Source organism: Cibotium barometz, chromosome 54 (genome assembly GCF_041138505.1).
Source record: "Cibotium barometz isolate CiBa-2024 chromosome 54, ASM4113850v1, whole genome shotgun sequence".
NCBI classification, from domain to species: Eukaryota; Viridiplantae; Streptophyta; class Polypodiopsida; order Cyatheales; family Cibotiaceae; genus Cibotium; species Cibotium barometz.
This window is the reverse complement of record NC_141099.1, coordinates 33,279,487-33,303,102: the sequence shown is the minus strand read 5'-3', so window position 1 is coordinate 33,303,102 and position 23,616 is coordinate 33,279,487. Positions and strand designations below refer to the sequence as shown.

Here is a 23,616-nt window from a genome sequence, read left to right as displayed (position 1 = left end):
AGCAACACGAGCCTCATTTCTTGCCTGATACAATGTGGCAAGTACATCCCAAGCATCCTTAGAAGTCCTGCAGGAGCGAATATGTGGGATAATGGTACGTTTGACAGACAGCGCAATCAAGGCATGAGCCTGCGCATCTCTACCATCCCAACGAATCTGCTCTGCTGAAAGTGGTGGTTCTCGAACAGCTGCTACAGCACTTGTGCCTGCACCATCATCAACAGTACCTGTTTCTGATGTGTTTGCAGCATTCCCAGCCACAATAGGACGTGCATCAATACCCTGCACAATGTTCCATAACCCCTTTGCTACCAATACATGTCGCATCATATATGCCCACAATGGATAGTTGGTGCCATCCAACTTATCCTCAGCAGCCAACATGCGGAATACATCATTGTTGTCAGCCATGGCCAATGACTGTACTACTAGATGTAAATGCTGTCTGTAAGAGGCAAACCTGTATAAAATCGACCTGTGCTATGTAGCACAGCCCAAAACAGACGAATGGGCACCTGTCCTGCAGATTTTAATCTTGACAGAAAATCTGCACAGTAGGACGATTTTGCCTGCGCAGTACTTGGAATGCAAAAACGGAGGGCGAAATGACCTCAGATCAAAATTCTGAAATGACCGATCCCTTCGGGCTCTCCCACGGCATATACTAACCTGCAGTCGCTCGTGAAACCTCGTCGCAATCGGAGGAGATGAAGCGGCAAGTGCCGGTGATGCTGCCCGGGAGGAGGAAGCCTGCTCTGATACCAATTGTTGGAATTAGGGTTGCAGGAATGCACACACACCTTCAAGAAGATGAGGAAGCTTGAGCACAACACAGTAGTGTATTATGAGTGCCAAAAAAGAAAGATAACAAGCCCTAGAAGATAATGGGCGTATATACAATGCACGGGGGAAAAAACCTCCTAGTGAGGGAAAAAGTGCCCCGGCGGTCCTAAGTGTGTTCACACACATCACTACTATAATATGGTAACAAGAATGAAGAGAGGGGGAAAGCCTTTCCAACAAGGCATAACATCATTTTTCATTTTAAAGAAAACAAAAATTAAAAAACCATTAAATGGAATAAAGAAAAAGTTAAATGGAATAAAGAAAAAGTAGGATTTCTAGCTTACATGAATTTTTGTTAGCTTTCCTTTGGCTTGATGGTTTGAGGGATCTACTCTTGTTTGCAACAAGAGTGGCCACCAATTCTTTTGAAGAGGAAATGGTCAAAAACTAATGAACTATCAATAAATTCACTGTTTTTGGCTCTGGGGAGAGGAGTAGAGTAACAGTGCATAAAACACTATTAAGCTTCTACAAAGGGGGAGGCTTCTATTTATAGGAAAAAGTGAGCTTCTAACCAAGCAAATTGATTCTATAATTTTCCAGAACAGTTTGGTCAATTTTTGACCATTTTTGGGTCAGTTTAGTTCACTTTTTGGATCCAGTTTTGAACTAGGAGAGAGGAGAGATGAAATATCTAATTTTATTGTGAGTATTTACTCATTTTTGGGGGTATTTTCTTTATTTCTTCAATTTACCTCCTCCCTACATTTGGATTAATCTTATTGGTCCATAGGAACCTTAATTTAAAATTTTCAAAAAATCTGGACCCTTAGGATAAGGCCTTTTGAACAAATTATAATTTATTTCTAATGCACCTTCTGAAATTCTTTTTGAACTTCTGTTTCGGGGGAATTTTTTTTAATAAGATGAGATATGTTTCCATCCAAAAATATTTAAAAATTAAAACACCTCTCTCTAGAAGATTTTCTCTCTCTAGGCCAAAAAACAGGTAGAAATAAGTTTTTATATATTTCTGAAGAGGGATTTGATTACAGGGGAAGATACTAGACTTCTTGAGAGGCTGGGGAGGAATCTTATAGTTCTCCATATGTTACAGTGCCTTTAATAAGCTAAAGGTTATGTTAGTGAAAAATCATGTGTTAGAGTACCTTTAATAAGCTAAAGGTTATGTTAGTGACAAACCAAGTGTTGAAGTTATATAAATTAGGAAAATCCTACGAAATTATCATAGATGCCAATGGACTCACTGTTGGAGGAATCCTAATGTAGAAAGGATGCCTCATTATAGCTTATGAGTCTCAAAAAATAAGACCTCATAAAAAGAACTATGTTGTTCATGATCTAGATTTTCTTGCAATAGTACATGTCTTGAAGCTTTGGTGACACTATCTTCCTTGGGCATAACTTCACCTTGGCTACAGATCATGAGAGCTTAAAGTGGATTCTCACTCAAAATGATCTTAACATGAGACATAGAAGATATATGTAAACATGTCAAGAGTTTGATTTTGAAATCAAGTATAGGCTAGATAAAGAGAATGTGTTCACTGATATGCTTAATGGGAAAGTCTCCTTACTTCATGACACACTTAGTGAGAAAGTCTCTTTACTCGCATGACACACTTAGTGGGAAAGTCTCCTTACTTGCAACAATCACAATAATTTCAAATCCCTTACTCGCATGACACACTTAGTGGGAAAGTCTCCTTACTTGCAATCACAATAATTTCAAATCCCTTACTCATTGAGATTAAGGAGAAGATTAGCTCAGATAAATTCTTTACCCCTTTTATTTCCCTAATTAAGAAAGAAAGTAAGATGGCCCAAGAAGTGAAGAAAGTTCAAGGAGGATACAAGCTAGAGGATGGATGCCTGCACTTCAATAATCAATTGTGTGTTTTTGAAGGAGGAGATATGAAGAGAAGGATTCTAGATGAGGCTCATGATATCCCTATAGAGCAAGACACCCTAGCTATGTGAAGACATTCATGGCTATAAAGATGCATTTATTTTGGCTTAGACTTAAAAAGGACGTACTACAACATGTTCACCAGTGCTTAGTTTGCCAAAAGATCAAAGGCGCCGAAAGGATAAAAGTGCCAAGGAACTTGCATCCTTTAGACATTTTATAGATGAAATGGAAGTGCATAAGTATGGATTTCATTATGGGATTACCTTTAGTTAATGTAGGATATGAGTCCATCTTAGTAGTGGTAGATTTCTTGACGAAAGTTTCTCACTTGATTCTAGTGAAAAAGACTTATGCTACTCTTGATTGTCTTTTTGAAAGATATATTCACTCCGTAGATTACCTAGAAGGATAGTGTTAGTGATAGCGATGCTACATTCACATCTCGCTTTTAGACTACTTTCTAGATCTTATACTGTCTATCATCTGAAAACTAGTGACTAGACAGAGAGGGTAAACCAGGTGAGATCAAAGATATTTTTCAAACATTTTATGGACAAGAATCCAAAAGATGGATTAATTATCTACATCTTGTAGAATTTTCTTACAATACATCTCAGCATCATTGAAGCACATATTGTGGACTGTATGTTATTATGTGGAGCATTGGAGGTCAAGCTTATGAACTTTTACTTCCTTTATACTTAAAAATCCACAATGTCTTTCATGTAATTTTATTGAAGTCCCATATTTGAATCATATATTAGATGATGAGTAGGTTGCTTTTCCTGCCCAAGGTCAAGTGGAATTAGAACCAGAAGTAATTTTAGATGTCAAAGAAAATCCCCTTATAAACACAATCTTAAAAGAATATTTACTCAAATGGAAGTTTTTCTTGACTACTAAGGATGTTACTTGACTACTAAGGATGTTACTTGGGAGAAAGAGAAAGATATTAACCCAGTTTGCGAGATGAGGACATCTCAGATCTTCAAGTGGGGGAGAATGAAAGTTTTTTCTTGACTACTAAGGATGTTACTTGGGAGAAAGAGAAAGATATTAACCCAGTTTGCGAGATGAGGACATCTCAAATCTTCAAGTGGGGGAGAATGGAAGTTCCCTCTTCCCTTATCCTAATACAACCGATATATTAGTTTCTAAGGTATATATTACTAGCGAGAGAATGTGAAATTTTAATAAGATGTGTATTTTAATGAGAAACCTGGGAGCCTAAAAAACTAAGAAATTAGAAAATAAAAATTAAGATTAATAGCCAAGTTACCACATGCATAAATTAATTAGGGTTTTTCCATGTGCACATGTGCACATGTGCACAAGTGTGTCCCTCTTGCACATTAATTTTAGAAAGAGAAAGAAATAATGAAAATAATATTAATTTTTTCTAAAAAATAAATGAGCTATTCTTGAGAAATTTAAATGACAATAAATATCCAGAAATTATGCTAGGATGTGTGTGTACATTAGACTTGGTAAATACTATAAATAGAGTGCACATTTCAATTAATCCAATGTTGAATGGGTGAAAGACTAAAGTCTAAGGTTGGAAGGTGGGTGCAAAAACCTTAGGGGTGATTTCTAGAAAGAAAAATAATTATTAATGTGGAGATAAGCATGGTGAACTAATAGATAACTCTAGCAATGTATAAATAAAGGAGTTAACAAGATTTATAGGTGGATGCATGTAGGAGTGGTTGAGTGAATGAGAAATGGGTGGATGCATAACGTCTTGAGAAATGGGTGGATGCATAACGTCTAAGGTCGAGTTACATGGGATATTGTGAGCTACCAACCTTGAGTGAAATAATGGTGCTTGTAGAGTGTGTGTAACTGTCATTTTCTAGTATACTCCCTCCCTTTTGTCATGAGAAATCCGTGAGTTTTTTCCATCAAGGCTAGGAGAATCCACAATTTTTTTCCATCAAGGCTAGGATAGTACTTTGCTTGGTTTTCAATATAGTACATTCTCAAAGACATCCTAGGTTGGTTTACCAAGGATCAAACCAAGGGTTTCGGCTCTATTGGAGAACTACGGTATGCCATTGAGCTTGTGTGATGCATTTAGGAGTGGTTGAGTGCATGAGAAATGGGTGGATGCATAAAGTCTAAGGTTGAGTTACATGGGATATTGTGAGCTATCAACCTTGAGTGAAATAATGGTGCTTGTAGAGTGTGCATAGCTCTGCCATTTTCTAGTATACTCCCCCCCCCCCCCTCTTTTTCATGAGAAATCTGCGAGTTTTTTTCATCAAGGCTAGGAGAGTACTTCAAGGATCAAACTAGGAATTTCGAATGGTGGAGAGGTATGATATGTCATCAAGCTTGTGTGATGGTTTAAACCACTTTGGATATGTATATGGTGTATAATTATTGAAATCTTGGTTTGTTTCTTAGAATAATATCTTCATATCAATGGAAAACTCTCATCAAAGATGCTCTATTGCCTCATCAATAATACTCATCAAAGTCTAGAACTGTAGAGAAGGTCACGAAGCCTCTTAGTCTTGAGACCAATCTCTACACCAATCGATGAGAGCGGTAAGTTACCTAATCTTTTTTGCGAGGGTTGCATCTTATGTAGAGATACTTGTTTCTACCAATGCTGTCATGCATTGTTTCTCCCTCTTATTGTTTAAGATTGTAGATTTGTGTGATAAGGCTCTACCTAGCTCCACTAGGCAAGAATCCACTGAATGTGTCTTAAGACCTTGTTATAGTAGCTGGCATTTTTATGTGGGTTAGAGACCGAAACCACTAGCTTGCTTTGCCTTTAAGGTAAAGTCCAAATGAATAGATCTTGGTAGGGATCATAAATCCTTTCCATGGCCTTAAAAATTTGATTAAAATTATCTAGATATTGAATGGGATCTCCACTTCTATCAAATTTGATCATCATCCTTGAGATGTGGATTAGCTTTGTTTTGTCCAACTCTGAGCGTCTAGGACCTACGTTTTGTCACAAACCCCCTTCCCATTTTAAACCTCATCCTAAGCATGCCTTCTATACATTCACATGTCAATGGAACGTAAGAAGGTGGTTGCGCAAAACCCTCTATTTCAAGGAATGGGATCTCTTGCCCCATGGGTTGGGCTATGTGGTTTCCACTAGCACTTGTCCTCCTCCGACGGCCTGGCTTTGAGGTTGCAAGCTTGCTTGTAGTTGAGGACATGTTATGTGAATGCCCTTACAAATCCCTTTGGTTTTAGGTATCCCCCCAACATTAGCTCTTTACCCTTCCCCATGTTCCATGTTCCTCTTCTGAATGGACAGAAGAACTTGGTTCCATGGCAAAGACGCTTCTATAATGAGCTCCTATGGAGAGTAGAACTCCCACTTGCTATTATGTGTTTTAAGGAACACTCATCCCTAACGGTACATCAAAAGAGACATGTCCCAATTACCGTTAATTGTAGTTGTTAGGCTATTTATTAGTTATGGTGGCTAGCTTTTGGGATAAACCCACCTTAGGATCGATACTAAATGTTTGAAACATTATGGCATCCAACATGGTTTGACCATTTCTTGAGGGGGCAAACCTTGAGGTTCTTACTACCGATCACTGATGCTTTGCCCAAAGATAAGGCGGTTTAGTGCCTTTTCATGAAGTTTATGGCATTGTTTACAAAGCCAATTGGTGAATCTAGGGCTCAGAGGACCGTGTGGTGGCTCTTATTTCCAAGTTCGCCATTCTCCACTCATGTTTGTGTTTAGTTGGCTCATTTCTTCCCAAAGCTCCTTACTTGAGGTGGATCCGAAGGAGTCTAGCTTTCTTATCAAGGGATCTACTAAGTGTGTTGGCTATTTATGAAGGCTGGGTAGCTTTGAGAAAGTGTGGTTTAATACATTATAGTTGATTGTATTGTCCTTTCTAATAATTAGTCTAGATCGGGATGTATTAAGGGTTTCACTTTGGTAAAATGGTCTCTAGTGCTTTTTGAATCATATCTGAAATTGGTTTCAAATACGTCTACTTAAGCTACAAAAAAACTTTTTTTTTGGTAACACACACACACACACACACACACATTAGTTTTGGTTTTTTGAAGCCCTATTTTTTTTCAGGCTCATGTTTTTAAGTTCATGCCTCTAGACTCATGTGTCCAAGCTCATGTATGCAGGGTCATATGTTCAAGTTTTTTACAGCTCACATCTGGTCGACTCTTGCTTTTTTATATGAAATAGGCTCACGTATTTTTCAAATATAAAAAAGGCCTACCTAGGCACACACTTTTATGTAATAGGCCAATGACGAGGTTAGTGTGTATTTATGGGTAATTATATTCTAATACTCCAATAATTACAAATGATAAGAATTTTTCTTAGAATTCGTAGATTGTATGACAAGAAAAGCCTTAAAGAACATGAGTAGGTATGTCCTTACAAGTCTTTAAGGTAGTAATAATAATGGATTGGTATAATATTAGGTATACCTACCTCTTTACTCACATTTGTAGGCTCACATATCCAAGCTCACGTCTATAGGCTCACATTTTCAAGTTCACATCTACAGGCTCACGTCTTTTTTCGAAGGACCATAGGCTCATGTCAACCTGAGAGGTGAGTTTTTGAGATTTTTTGGTCTTGATTTGGAGGTGCTTAAGGATCCTAATTCTAGTGAATGATTTTTATGCAAAAATGACTAAGTGTTTTTTAATTGTTTTTGTTGGATTTACAATGCATGAAAATTTTATGAAATGCATGAACACAATTAACTATCTCATACCTAATGGAGCTTAACGCTTATGTTTTTGGAGTGGATTTCCACTCCTAATTATGATTGCTAAGCTATTCATTGGCTCAATACAATAAGATCAAAGCTTTATGGGCTTTAAAATCATGCAAAACACCAAGACATGATTTTTTCCTTCCAAGTCATGAAAATAGAAAAATTAAAATTAAATTAAAAAATTAACAACACATCCAAGACTCCAAAACTGTATGTTTTTGAAGTATGACCTCCTAATCAACACTAAGAAATATTGGGTAATCCTAATATCTTGGAATGGATGGATGAATGGAGCTAAGCCCTAGGCTAGTCCCAACAATGGTGCAAATATGTTCAAGTCAAGAGCTAACCTTAGCCTTTCCGAAGCATGTGTTATTGGTCTTGAGTCACGATTGTAACTTCCCTATGTGGGTGCGTTAGCTTGTCCGTCGTCATGTCATCAATCCATTGTCACACCAAAATTCTCCTTTACCAATGGGGTGAAGAAAAAGCTCTCTGTGCCTAGATGGAGGCAAAAAGGGATAGCCTTCGCAATGTTTCTCTCTCACAAAAGGTGAGAAAAGAAGAAGATGTTAATGCAAGAGGAAAACCTACAAACAAACCTATCTAGCATGCATCCATCAAGCAAGCAAGATCCAATAACATACATGCAAGCAAGAATAGAGAAGAGAAGAGCTCACAAGTATTCTATTGCAAGGGAATGATTGTGTATTGCTTATTGCCAAAAATGACTTATATACAAGTGACTAGTTTTTACACACACTAGATTGGCCAAACTTAAAAATAGTTTGGACTTTATTACTAGAATTAGCAAAGTCCTTTGACTTTCTCAATTGTCATCTTTATGTGTTCAAGTGTCATCTTACAAAAGATTTGGCTGGCCAAAAGCCAAACTTAAGAATGGTACGGCCTTTATTCCTGGTCTTAAGAAAGTATGTACACGGAGTCTTTAGACTTTCTCTATTTGACATTAAGAACAAGGTAAGGTGCTTTATATGTTCTAGCACCATTGTACAAAAGGTAAATGCATGTTCGAGCGAGTAAGATGGCAAAGCGCCTTACAATAAGTCGAGTGGTTGAAACCGTATCAACCAACAGAGTGGTTAACAAGATAAAGTTGAGACTTTTTGAATATTTTTAAATGCACGTACAATGGTTGATAATAAGTTAAAAGAAAAAGCTAATAATAGAGAGTTCACTTCAAGAAAATTCATAGCTTATTGCAAAGAGCATGGAACGAGATAATTGACCATTACTCAAACACCAAAGCAAATGGGATAGCAAAATGCAAAAACTACATAATTTTTGAAATGGCTCACAGTATGCTCAAAGAGAAAAAAAAAAACCTTCTTATTCAAGGAAGTTAATTTTGTAGATTGGAGCTACACCCGAGCAATTAAGAGAATGACTCCTCAATATGCATATGCATGTTCCAGACTCAAACCAGAGACACAAAGTTGCAAGTACATCTTCCTTGGGTATAATATATAGTTGAAGGGTTATCAACTCTATAACCTTGAGGCAAGGAGGATTGTGGTGAGTCAATGATGTAGTGTTCTTGGAACAGCCATATCATATGCAAAAAGAGCTTCAAAGCGATTCCACAAGCAAATGAAGTAGCTCTTTGAATGGACTAATCCACCAACCATCCCGGATGTACCAAACCGCATAGATCAATCAAAGAGGATAGAGGAGCAAAAGAGGACCCAAGCAAACCTTGTCAATTACACTATGGTAGATATAATAATGGTACAAGTCTTGCTAAGGTATGCAAATGCAAATTCGATGGAGCCATGTAGCCAAAGTATGACTCCGTCATGAAGAACCACATTTAGTCATCAGTAGGTGTACAAAGCCAAACAGAGAAGTACAAGGCCGTCCAATTCTATGAGCATTTGTACCACATTAATTGCACAGTTAACTCAATTATGTACGATTAAGGCTTTTGCATGTGTATGAGTGTTTGCACCACAGTAATTGCACAGCTAACTCAATTATGTATGATTAAGGCTTTTGCATGTGACATGGAGGTTGATGATCAAATTCTCTGGGTTTCCAAGTTTTGCTGATGGACATACTAGTTGGCAAGGAGAGACTTTATATATTATTGATCATGTAGATCAAGTATATTGTCTCTGGGTTTCCAATGTCTCTGGGTTTCCAAGTTTTGCTGATGGACATAATAGTTGGCAAGGAGAGACTTTATATATTATTGATCATGTAGATCAGAGAGTATGGCAAGTTTGTCAACTTTATTGTGTCAGTCTCAACTTTATTATGCCTGTTGATCCACATGTTTGCAGCCGGTTCTCCTGCTATGGCCAAAGTATGATGCCTCAAGGTGGAGATAATGTCCACATGCATCAGTGTGTGAGACTTGTAGTCTAAATATTGGGCTCCAAACAGAAGCTGACTATCCTACAAACTTGTACACATGCCAAGGCTGAGGATCTGATACATTGCAGAACTGGATGCCTACTGCAATGCTTGTTGCAAAGGAGAGGGAAAATAAGCAGGCTTGGCCCCTCTAGAAAAAGAAAAGAAGGGGGGGCCGGGGGTGGTGGTGAGGGGGGGAATGCCAAAAAAGACTGTATTGAAGGGTGCCTTAGCTGGTGGCCTTTGCAGCTGTTTCCTGGCTTCCTTTGACAGCCCTCCTGAAGAGGAATCTGCTACCTTGGTGTCCTGCAATTTGCAGATCAAAGCACTCAACCTAATTCAACTCTCTCTTTTCCCTCCATCTTTGTATATCTACTCTCCTTGCATCAATTTTCCTTGCATCCTCTAACATGTTGGCATCTGAGTAGATACTGGACATTAAGATATATGCTGCAGGATGTTTTGGATCCAATCTTACTGCACATTCAAAGGCCTGGAATGCAATGTCTATGTTACCCCATCCTCGACATGCGCACATTAATGAATGGCACACTGTAAGATTTGGTTCAAAGGGCATTTCCTCCAACAGCAAAACAGCCTCATCTAGCTGTCCAGCGCGACCAAGAAGATCAACCATGGAAGAGTAGTGTTTGATAGTAGGACTGACACCAAACTCTGCTCTCATAGCTTCGAAAAACTTGTGGCCCTTACGCAATAGACCTGCATGGCTATATACAGCAAGAATACTTAGAAAAGTCACTTCATCAGGCTGTTCACCTTCCTCTATCATTCTCCGTAGCAAATTATGAACAAGTCTGCCCTCTCCTTGACGGGAATACCCTCCAATCAATGCATTCCATGTGACAATGTCTCTTGCCGGCATTGCATCAAACACCTGCTGAGCACTATTCATGCTTCCACATTTACCATACATGTCAATAAAGCCATTTGCCAAATACACTTCAGTAGCCTTGAATCCACCCACTCTGAAGATCTGAGTATGAATTTTTTTCCCCATTTCTAGAGCTGCTATGTTGCCACATGCTTTTAGGACACTCAAACCAACTGCACCTTCAGGTAATAAGCCTTGTTCTTGCATCTGTGCATAGAGTTTAATAGCTTTCTCACTTTTTCCTTGCTCAGCAGAGCAGAATATTGCTGCATTCCATGAGATGGCATCAGGTGACACACCCTCCAGTTGCATCTGTTCCAAGGACTTGACAGCTTCCTCATCATACCCATGCTCAGCATAGCCTGTCATAAGTGCATTCCACGAAACAACATCTCGTACTGGCAGCCTATCAAATACAACACAAGAATCTGCAAGTGATCCACATTTGGCATACATATCCACTGCGGTGTTCCCAACAAAAGGCTCTCTTTCATATCCCTTCTTAACAACCTCAATATATACTCCTTTGCCTTTGTCCAATTCTTGGATGCTTCCACAAGCTCTCAGGCTCCCTATAAGGGTGAAAACATCCACAGACAAACTCTCCAGTTGCATCCTTTCCAGACAGTTCAGTGCTTCCTCAGCATATTCATGTTCAGCATATCCTGCAATTAGTGCATTCCACGACACGACATCTCGGACTAGCAGTTTGTTGAACACAGCCCGTGCTTCTGCTAGAAGACCACACTTGGCATACATATCTATCAGTGTGTTTGCGACAACACCATCGTTTTCAAAGCCCTTCTTGATGATCTCAGAGTGTGTTTCTTGGCCCCTACCTATTGCTCCTGTGCTGTCACATGCTTTCAAGCCGCAAATGAAGGTGACATCATTTGGAGAGATGCCTTCTGATTGCATCTGTTCAGAGCAGTTCAGTGCTTTCTCTCCTAGCCCCAGCTCGACATATCCTGTCATCATTGCTGTCCATGAGACTACATCTTGAACTGGCAGCAAGTTGAATACCATTTGTGCCTCTGCAAGAGAGCTGCACTTCACATACATATTCACCAATGCATTGCCAACAAATGGGATTCTTTCCAGACCACGTTTGACCATCTCCTTATGAATTTCTCGGCCCCTCTTTATGGATCGTATGCTGCCACATGCTTTCAAGGTGCACATATACACTGCAGGATCTGGAGGCACACCTTCCAGGTCCATTTCTTGAAAACAGTTCAAAGCTTCCTCACCCATCCCAAGTTCAACATATCCTCCAATAAGTGCCGTCCATGAAACCACATCTCGAACCGGCTGCTTGTAAAGCACTTCCCGTGCTTCTGCAAGTGAGCCACATTTGGCATACATATCAACCAATGACATGCAGACATATGGATCTCTTTCGAGACCCTTTTTGAGTATCTCGGCCTGTAAATCTTGGCCCTTTTCTAGGGCTCCTATGCTGCCACAAGCTGTGAGGCAGCACACAAATGTAACAGAATCTGGAGGCACACCCTCAGATTGCATTTGTTGAAAAAGATTCAGCGCTTCCTTGATAAGCCCTTGTTGAGCATATCCTGCAATCAATGCAGTCCAGGACACAACAGGTCGAATCGACAGACCATCAAATGTCTCTTGTGCTTCGGCAAGCGAGCCACATTTAGCATACATATCCACTAAAGTGCTGCCAACATAGGGATCTCTATGTAATCCCTTGTCAGCGATTTCAGCGTGCAGATGTCGGCCTTGTTCCACACAATTTAACCTGATACAAGCTTTCAATAGAGCCACAAATGCATGCCTTCCAAGATGCACGCAATCTTCTTGCATCTTCAGGTACAGGTCAAGGGCATGCTGTGGCTCACCATCATCAGTACATGCTTGTATGAGAGAAACCCAAGAATACTCATTCCGGTGATCCAATCTATTGCAAACCTGCTGAGCATACGGCCTGCCTCCACACTCCACAAACATGGGGATTAGGTAGTTCCCGACTAAATTGTGGACTTCTAGCCCATGGTCACAAATGTACACATGCAGGCTCATGGCATATGCTAGATTTCTATGTTTTCGGAATGTCTGCATGACACAGACCAAGCTATACAATGAGGGCAACTCATCCATGCATTGCAAAGAAACAAGAGCTTCTTTGGGGCATAGCATATCCCATTGGATGTTTTGTTGAACCTCATGTACTTTAGATGCATCCATGGGTAGCCTTTTCACTTCTTTGCCACATAGTGTCTCAGATTGAATGTTATTAGATGCATCCATGGGTGGCCTTCTCTCTTTTTTGCCACATAGTGTCTCCCATTGAATGTTATTATATGGTTTAGATGCATCTAAGTGTGCCCTTCTTGCTTCTATGCTGGGTAGTGTCTCCAATGGGATGTTATCATGTGCTTGATATGGACCCAAGTGTGCCCTTCTCCCTGGTTTGCAAGGTCGAGTCTCCCATGGGATGTTCAGTTGAAGCTCGTGTGATGTAGATGCATCCGAGTGGGTCTTCAACTTGAAGCTAGAATTGGCTAGCCCCTCAACAATGGCAGAGTCTTCAAAGTTGGACAGAAAGCCTTGATCACCACCAAGCAACGTGTTGTTTGCCCTTTCCTTTCCCTCGACCACCCACCACAGCTTATCTATACCCAAACCAAGCTCTAAAGCCATTGTTTTAGAGGGTTACATCCGCCGAAATCCAAACCTAACTACACATGCGTTGGGTGCTAAGCAGGCCATAGGACTTGAAATGCGGATAATCTTCATCTATTTTGGACAGTTTAGTTATGTTAAGCTTGTTAACACTTAGCTCTGAAGCAAGGCGAGTTGAGCTTACCATGGAGGCGGTTGTTCGCCCAAGAGTCGTAAGGGCAAGGAAGCTGCCATTTTGGCGCTTGACATCCAATATGGCTTGCCTTGATGCTTAGCAGCACCCAATTAATTTGGTTATATATATTAGTACTCAATCCGCTCTTTGCTATGGAGACATTAAGAAGCTAAACGCAGGAATGGAAGCTGGAATACAAAGGGTCAATCTATTTTTAGAAATCCAAGATTTATTTTTTCTCTCCTCTCTTTATTTTTTCTCTCCTCTCTTTGTGCCATGGTTAATATGTAATAGATAGATAGATATATTTCTAGAAAAACTCTATGCCCGGCTTTACAAATCCTTGTTAAGTAGACTACATATTAGATTCCACCTTTCATCTTCCAACACAAAAGAAGATTGCTCCCAGGAGATTTGCTATCTTAGTTGTATAATCATCGCTTCACATGTGCACCCTTTGGGAGAATGCCTCTCCAATAAATCACCTTTGCATAAGAGTCTCCCTAGTTAATATAAAGGTCAAGCTATGCCAATTTGCAGGGCCTGAATTAGCTATGCCATCTCGTCCTTATTTAGCTTGTTCACATAATAAACAGACCAACACATGTATATACATTTGTGCATCAACTCTGTCACATCCACCCCAAGAATGGTTTCTTTCCGAAAGACAGTGCAATTTCTGGTATTCCATATCTCCCACAAGCAGCAAAACCTGATTATATTGAAGATCAAATTAGCAGCCCCATCTCACTAGCTTCCCATCTCCCTAAGATCAAATCCCCCCACTGGCCTTGGATTCCTATACTACAAAGACCCATTTCCCAACTCTGCCCCATGCCCCTCTAATGGCAGGCCAATCCGAAAAGGCATGTTTCCCATCTTCCAGAACATACTTGCACATCTAGGACAACATCCATTAGTAAAGTTTCTCTGAAGCAGCTTGATCCCAATAGGTAAGGCCCACATGCATACCCTCCATAGGAATAATTGAGACTTTATAGAGATACATGCCTCCCATATTGCTTTCCATCTCCTCCTCTAGCTATTGGGATTCCAATTTACCCCCATATTTTGTTACAATAATCTACATTCACCTCACTTTTCCTTAACTCCTTGTGCAGGTCTTTGGTTGCCCCTTTATCCAATTTTACACTATTATACCAGTCCCAATCTTTAACTCTACAAGATTCATCAAAAGATGTGGATGTCCAGTCCTTCTGTACCTCGTCTAGTACCTGCCTAACCAATTGCCCTTCCTTTGAAGAAAGTCCAAACTCCTCTTCTAGCTTTTTGAATTCTTTCCACCCCACTGCTGGGACCAATCCCAACAATCTGCTAGCCTTCTTAGCCCTTTATTATTTAGTTTCTTAGCAAAGCTGATGTTCTAGAGGGCTAAGGGACGGTTGAACTTGTGATTCCACAAATGTCCCTAGACTTAACAAAGAGTTCCTTGATGCTCTACAACATCCATCCTAGACCATCAACCCCAAAGCCTCCTTCTATTTGCTACATAGCATCTTGCAGAGGGGGGAGCCTGTGACTTTTAGGGGGGCATAAGAGAGCAGCTTATCCTTCCATCCTAGTCTTTGCCACCTACCTGATTAGATATGAGAATCTTCCATTAGCTCCCTTACCATATTGGTCCATATCTCCTCTTGCTAAAGACACTTAGGGAGGAGAAGAGCAGTCCTGGCTATGGTCTGAGAGGGTAAGTGCAGAATACCAATACCACCTTCACTCTTGGGTAAGCATAGTTTGTCCCAGGAAAGCCAAGCTGAAGTTTTTTTATTAGCTTTCCCATTCCTCCATAGGAAATCCCTTATAGAACCCACAATCTTCTTCCAGTGACATTTGCCAAATTCTAAAACAGGACACAAGAACATGATGTAAGCATTTAGCACAGTATTGCAAATTACTACCCTATCATGAAAGGGAACTCTAATGCCTTCTCACTTCTTCACCTTCAAGATAAACCTCTCTAAAGCCCAGTCAGTCAGTTGTTTATTTGTAACCTCTTCCCCAACGGGAATTCTTAGGTGTCTAACAATCTGTCTCCTCTGTCTAACAATCTGTCTCCTCTTAATAACCTCACATCTCCATCTCTCGAAGTCAAAATCATTATCCTCAGACAAGCTTATGATCTTAGAATTATGTATATTACACCTGGAACCAGAGGCTTTTGCAAATTCCTGAATTATAGACAAATCTTGTCTCAAATTGTCATTATCTGCTTTCAAGAAAAGTAATGAGTCATCAGCAAAGCATTGTATCACCAACTACTCACCATTTCTCAATTTCAGTCCAGTCACCCTACCTTTTGAATAGGCATCTTCCAAAGCCACTATCAAAGGATGAGATGCAAAAGCAAATAGTAGGGGGGCAAGAGGGCAACCCTGCCTCACAAATCTATTAACTTCAAAACCCCCCACCACTTGTCCATTCTACTACAGTTTAGAATGTCCACCTAAACTAAGAGTGTAAATACAAGTAGCCATTCTAATTCCAAAACATAGCCTCTCCATTACCCTGGCCACAAATGACCAATGAACCCTGTCTCATAGGCCTTCTCTAGATCAAGTTGCAACAGTATGCACTTCTGATGGATTTTCAAGGCCACATCCCTCCCTAGCATGGCTGCATAGATATTGTCATAGATTGATCTACCTTTTATGAAGCCATACTGTCTAATTTCTTGAAGAATAGCGGTAATATCCTCTCAAGGTAATGACTTTGGCTAGGATTTTGTATATAACAGTCAACAAAGTGATAGGTCTCCAGTGATTGAACCTATTGCATGATGCTTGTTTGGGAATAAGTTTCACCAGCCCCTCTTTCAGGTCTTTATCCAAATTACGGGAATTAAAGGCATCTCTGCATATTTTCCATGCCAGGTCCTTTAAGGATGGCTAGAAGGTAATAAAGAATTCAACAGATAGGCCATCCCACCCAAGGGACTTCTCTCTCCCCAACTTTAGAAGAGCCACCTAGCATTCATCTGCATCCACCTCTCTCTCAAGCCCCTTGGCCTCATATGTGTCCATTGTATGATTAACCAGCCCTAACAGCTTATTCTCAGCTTGAAACCTTCTGCTTGAACAATATTCTTTCATGATAAGAGTGGAGCATAGGAATTCTACCCACTTCTTGGCAATTAGATAAATTCCTCTCAATCCTTGCTCATTTTCATCTATAATCATTCCCACCACTTCCTTGTTGTTTTTTTCCTTTGCTAGCCTTAAGAGATGTTTACTAGGTTTCCTTTTGTTATTACTAAAGGTTTTCCATTTTAAATTACTTTCCTCTTCCCTAGCAAATTTTTCATCCTCACATTTCAACCCTATTTGACACCCACCTAAGACACATATTAGTTTCTTCTTCTTTGAGTTTCCCTACTTGTATCTTCTTGTGCAAAGATTCCATCAGTTCACTCCATCTCCTCCTTTCCTGCCTTCTTTCTTCAGCTCTCAATTTCCCAACCCCCCTAATGGTACCATGTATCCCACTAGCAAAGGATCTCTAGGATCCCTCAGAAGTCCCTCTCTTTTTAAGTTTTCAAATGGCCTCTTCAATAGTAAAAATAAAAAGGTCATCCTTGAGTAGCAAATTGTTGACTCTCAATTTCCTTGTGGGATATTGATTTAGTTTAACCTCCTCCCAGTTAGTCATGTGCCACTCCCATTTCCAAGGCCATATGATCAGAGAGAGCAGGACTAGAATCAACTGTCATCGTCTCGTCAAAGTGTAAGGAACCCAAACTGCTGCTGATTGGGAAAAACCCTATTAATCCTGGAGGATGAACCAAAATATTGCAGGCTAAAGTAGGTGTGCCCAGGGTCAGACCCCCAATCCACCCATGTTCCACCCATCAATCAATCCCATCTTTCCTCTCAGTTCTTCCCATCTCCTTTTCTCTTGACAGGGTCAGACCCCCAATCACCCATGTTCCACCCATCAATCAATCCCATCTTTCCTCTCAGTTCTTCCCATCTCCTTTTCTCTTGACCCATCAAAATGGTGCTCCCCCCACACCTATCCAGTTGTTTGTGAACCATATTAAAATTGCCCAAGAGGATACAATGGCCTTGACAATTGAGATTATCAATCCATTCCCACATTACACTTCTAGCCTTATGATTGTGAGGAGCACCATAGATATGTACCACCTTCATCCTTTCCCCATTAACTTGACCACTAAAATCCTGCCATTTGGATGGTTAGCAATTATATTAGGTTTTAAATTATTTTTAATAATAGTCATCACTCCACTATACCCCCCATTCACTCCCCTATACAACACAATCCAGTCTTTCTACCTATCCTTCCTAAAGGATTTTAATCCAAACAAATTATGCTACTGGATAGCCATAATGGAAAGCCCCCTAATCCTTGACTAATCCCAAAAAAGTAGAGTTCTTTTTCCTATCCTCAATCCCTTTTACATTCCATGTACAACCTTTAACTCCCATTGAACTTACTCATGTAAAGGTTGTTTCCGAAATCATGTCCACCTCCTCATCATCTCCTTTTTGTGAAGCACCTTTTTGGATCTCCTTCCAAGCCTCTTCCACCTGCCAATTGAACCTTTGTACATAAGATGTCCCTCTATTAACATCCCCCAAAGGGCTACAGGGATTTGAGTATCTCAAAGGGCTCAGATTGCTTTGGGACTTACTCCCTCTAGCTTCTCTTACAACCGGTTTGTTTTAGGCCTTTCTTGCCTCTTCCTTGGTTTGCATGAGATTCCTGAGATTAGCTTTCCCCTTAGTTTTTATCTAGGCTCCCTCAACGTGACCCCCCCCCCTCGCTTGCTAGAACTTGTTTCCCTTTTCCTTCTTTTAATACCTCTATGTTTGCCTCTATGTCTTTAACAATACTATCCCCACTAGTTTCTCTTTTCTTCCTCTCCTTATTTAAAGGTTTTGCATGACCCCCCCCCCCCCCCCCCCGGCGCGGGATGCAGTTCTTGGCTATATGCCCAAAGCCACCATACCTAAAACAAGCTCTTGGTGGGAACGGGCCAAATTTCATGCTCAACTCTATCTTTCCTAGTTTTCCTAAGTCCACCTCCGAGTTTAAGGGGTCTCCATCAAGGTATTCCATGTTATACACACGCTATTCGCTTGGTGCCCTCCCACTTCACCTTTTGGAAGATACAATATAGGTCCAAGTGCACATGCAAGTTCACCCCAACGTCGGCCTAGGCTAAGGAGGCAAGCCCACTATTTCTACCCAAACACAACAAGCCTCTTGCAAATTTTTGTTCACATCAAAAAGGGGTCAAAAGGAATAGCCGGTACAAGTCTATGCCCCATGACCCTTGGTGCTTTTGCAAACAACTCAAAAATTTCTTATCCTTTGTTGAACAACACATTGAAAACCCCCTTATCAAGATAGAACACTTGAGATACCACATTATCATGAAAGATATCTTCTTGCAACCACTTGCCTAGATTGACTTTGGATGGGGGCTTGCCAGAATAGACTACAATCACACTACACATTGAGAAGAGGCCTACCTGATTCCTAATCAACTCCGAAGAGACTCTCATGGGATACCTTACGTGCACTCGGCTGTGACTTCTGAGTTTGGGCATTGATGCTCGCCGCGCAATGTAGTTAGAAAGTATCCTCTTTCCCTCCCTCTCCCCGTCTTCTACTTTGCATAGATGCTTCTCATGTCTTCAGGTCCTCTAGGTTCCAATCCCCCACCATATCCCTCTACCACCTCATGTGGCATTCTCTCTCCATCTGGGTTGCCAGCATGTATGTGTTAATCGGTGCCTGCCTAGCATACGGGACCATACACTTCACACGCGTAAATTAAATCTCCGTATCCCCACGTCCCCACTCCCTCCTCAACTTCACTGCCTCATGGATTGGTTTTAGGGCCTTTTTAACGCAAGACATCTTGCATTTTTCACTTTTTAGAATTTCAGCCATGTGTTTTTTTTATGCTTATTCTCTCTCTTTATCTCCCTCCCTTCTCTCTCTCTCTCTCTCTCTCTCTCTCTCTCTCTCTCTCTCTCTCTCTCTCTCTCTCACACACACACACACACACACAAGGGATTGTTCTCTCTTTTTCTTGTAATTTTGGAGCTACAGGCGACCTGCTCTTTCTCTCCCACTCCATCAACATATGGTCCAAGTGTTTGTTGGAGATGGTGGTGTGGGTAGCTGGAGCTATTGGTTTGTAAGTGGGCTAGCTAGAGATAGAGGTTTGCAAGTGGGGGATTGGTTTGCCTCTTCGAGAAGATAAAGGAGGAGGAGGCTCTTTCTCCTATCTCTCTCTTAGGAGATGAGGTGGGGCTCCATCTCTGCATTCATCTTCTTCATGTGTGTTTGCAGGTGGGAGGAGATGAAGTGGGGGTTTAAGTTAGGAGGAGAGGAGGGGGGATTTGAGATAGGAGCAAACAAGTTTAGGTATACCTTGGGACAGATGATGCTTGAGATATCTGTCTCTAAGAATTGTAACGTGGTGAGAGGTAGTGCATGCTAGAAGCACGTGGTAGGATGCATGTGCAAGCTACGAGAGCAAAACGATGATGTGAGGAGGGGTGGCACATGTGCACGACAAGGTAAGCATGGTGATACCACGTCGTTATGTTATTTTCCATGCTATCATACGTGCTTCCGTGCACATCTATTTGCATGCAAAGGCACTTGTCTTTTTTTATTTGCCATGCCATTGTGCCTTCTTGTCGTCATGCACGTCCACCCGCACGTTGCACCTGGACATTCTTCTTCTATCTCTTCCACCATCATTGATGTGATGGATGTCTTGCATGTGTGGTTCACTATTGCTATTGCTAAGTCTTCTAGGTTCTTCTACTCTACTAATAAGCAGCGATTTATGCTCCAAACCATCATTCCTTGTTGTCACACTCATGGTATAGCAGCTTGGGTATGCCTAACATCCCCGTATTCACACAAGAAGGTGGCCTAGAAAGCTAGATGGTTTAGAGATGGCTTGGATTAGATTCAACACATTGCCAAATAGGCTACGTGCTACACTAGAACACTATCTCATAACGGTCGCATAGAGTAGGTAGACCTTACTCTTGGAGGGTAGATACCCTATCTTCACACATTGTAGGGGCCTAAGATGAGCTCGGATGGTTGTGGGAGGTGGAAAACCTATGTAGCAATTTCTATTTCTTCTTTATAGGCCGGGTCTACACTACGAACGGTTGAAATGACTAGTTATAGCCTCCTCGTGTATACCAGCCTATAACATGACCAACCCCTTCTCCACACAGTTCATCAATCATGATTGTGAGTTTACTGCCTAGCTTCTACTAGCATACAACCTCCGTCTTAGCAATTCTAGATCAGCCAGTCTCACAGGAGCACATGAGTGTGGGGGATTTGCTATCAATTATATCACTTTAGTAATACAATCTCTATTATTGTGTAATTCCATTTTTAAAGTTTTGTGTTGATCCTACTTCTTGCAAGTGTTCTTGTATACACTGCATGTTGTATCCTCTTACATGGTATTAGATCTCCGGTTTGATATAAAACTTCTATAGTAATTAATGTCTAGTAGTCCCTTAAGAGAAATAACATCTACTGCTGCAAAGACCCCATCCACCACGATTTGGTGTGCTGATGAAAAGTTTAATAGCACCAATTATCCTCTATGGAAGTTCAAGCTTAAGGATATTCTTTCCTCTTATGAGCTTTACTGGGACACTCTCATTGGTGTTGATGTTCAACCCAGGGATGTTGATGGAGGCTCGTATAGCTTGTTGACCTTGTCCAAGCTTGGAGATGAAGGGATTCATATGATCTCTGCAACATTGTCACATAGAGAGCTTGCCCAAGCTTGGAAATGAAGGGATTCACATGCTCTCTGTGACATTGTCACACTTGCATGATGGAAGATAGCGTGCTCACCATCGTTTAGCATGGAAGATATCGTACTCACCATGGTTCAACATGTCTTCATAGTTGCAGAAGCATGGGCTTTGTTTTGCAGACCTAGTACAAGACCACTAATTCCTCAAGGATTTAGAATCTCAAAAATCAATTTCAACAAGAGAGGTTGAATGAAGGTGAGGCGTTTCTCACCAAAATAAAATATCTTCATGACTAGATGGTAGCAATTTACATGAATGTTCTCTCTCCCAAATCTCTCTCGTTCGCTATTATCTAAGGGCTACCCATGACTAGATGGTAGCAATTTACATGAATGTTCTCTCTCCCAAATCTTTCTCGTTCGCTATTATCTAAGGGCTACCCATGTATGATAGTTTTATTACATCTTTGAATGTTGGTGTTAGGCCTACTCTATCATATTTGAGGAGTTCAATGTTGAAATGTGCAATGTAAACTAAAGCTTTTGTGATTTGGTGGAGTGTGTGAATGCACCCTAGAGGTGCAAGCCTAGAGGTGCAAGATATTGTGGAAAGATAAGAATGCCACATATGATATTATATAGTGTGTGAGTGTTGACCAAAAGAGTGGAAAAGAGTGTGCCGCATGGATGTACACACATGTAAAGTGAGATGAGGGCTATCTATATTAGAAGCCTCATTGTATGGTTCATTATGATATGCAATAGAACTTGTGTTGAGTGTGCTACTCTCTCTCTCTCTACTCTCTCTCTCTCTCTCTCTCTCTCTCTCTCTCTCTCATGGAGTTCTTGGTGTGGTTTGACCCACCTTAGTTATGCTTAATCTAGGTTGCTAATCACCATGATCAATCCCATATTAGGAATCTCAACATGATATTAGAGTTAGGATGGGCTCTTGATCATGGTGCATATCTATGTATGGTTTTCTTGTTTATGAGGTCATTTAATTAAGCATTATTTTCATTTAAATATGAGAAAAACTTAAGCACACTCATTGTCATTAGTATTGCACGAGGTATTGCATTTCTTAGCAGTGCACACCCCGAGGTATTGCATTTGGAGAGAGATTATGTTGGTGATTGGAGAGATTATGAAGCTGCCTAGAAAGTTGAAAATGGAGATTTTAGCAATATGAAGACCTTTGGAGTCTACATCGTCATCAATAAGGAGGTGCCAAGGAGACAATGGTGTCTCAAGATAAGGTTGGTTTTGTAGTTTTCCTTAAATTTTTTGGTTTGAGCATGAGAAAATTCTCAATGTTAAATGAAGGGTTGCTTAGTGGTGTGATATGTGGATCCCATGGATCTTTGCTTGCGGGCAAAGAGTGTATGAGGTGCATTCTTGCCAAATTGGTGGCAAGATGAATATGGGCTCAAGATGGAGTACATGGTGTTATGTATCAAAGAAGGATACTCATGGAGTTGCTCACGGAGGATGGGCAACAAAGATGGAAGACTTGCAGGTTCTTTCATAGAATTGGCACCTCGGATTTCTTGCGGGAAATCCATGAACGAAAGCATCCTTGTTGAATGTGCATGCATGGTTGGAGCATGTACATCATGGAGCTCATGAAGGCCATGTCAATGATCATGGAACCTTAACTTGGAGGTCTTGGAGAGGCAAATTAGCAATGGGAGATGCTATGGAGTTTTGAAGCTCATATGAGAGCTAAAGGTATCAAGAATGGTGACTACAAGAACCTTATGGAAAGGAGGTTGCAGAAATTGTAAGAGGCGTAGTTGAGAAACATCTTGGGGTTTCTAATGAGAGAGAATGCAATCCAAAAGTAGTAGAGGTGGTAGGCAATCACTGAGAAAAGCGACAAGAAGGCAAACATAGTCACTGTTAAATGCAGTAGAGAGAGGCAAACACACAGTCACAACAGCAAGGAGAGTTGGCAATTGCAAGTAGCACATCAACATCAGCTAGAGAAGAGCCGGTAGCACTTGGTAGAGGGAGAGTAAGTAACACAATGATTATCAAAGAAAAGACATTAAAGTTGACATAGCAAGGCTGTAGTCAAAGTTGACATAGCAAGGCTATAGTCAAAGTTGACATAGCAAGGCTGTAGTCAAAGTTGCCATGAAAGCTCTAGAGAAGAGAGCTTGGCTACAGACGTTGGCTCTGCAGACGTGTTAAGTGGGCCACAAAGGAGTAGCATTGTAGCTAGAGTCATGGAGGCTAATGAAAGCAACGCGGAAGAGTTGTAGT

General features: G+C 40.7%; 1 protein-coding gene across 1 annotated transcript; it reads right to left on the bottom strand.

Annotated features, from left to right (window-relative positions):
- Positions 1–9,936: 9,936 nt before the first annotated feature.
- Positions 9,937–13,393, bottom strand: LOC147608066 (pentatricopeptide repeat-containing protein At3g16610-like). The gene is made up of 2 exons (XM_086790155.1): positions 10,316–13,393; positions 9,937–10,143 (listed from the first exon to the last, which is right to left on the bottom strand). The coding sequence occupies exons 1-2, from the start codon at positions 13,391–13,393 to the stop codon at positions 9,937–9,939; spliced, it is 3,285 nt and encodes a 1,094-aa protein (XP_086646281.1).
- Positions 13,394–23,616: the final 10,223 nt, after the last annotated feature.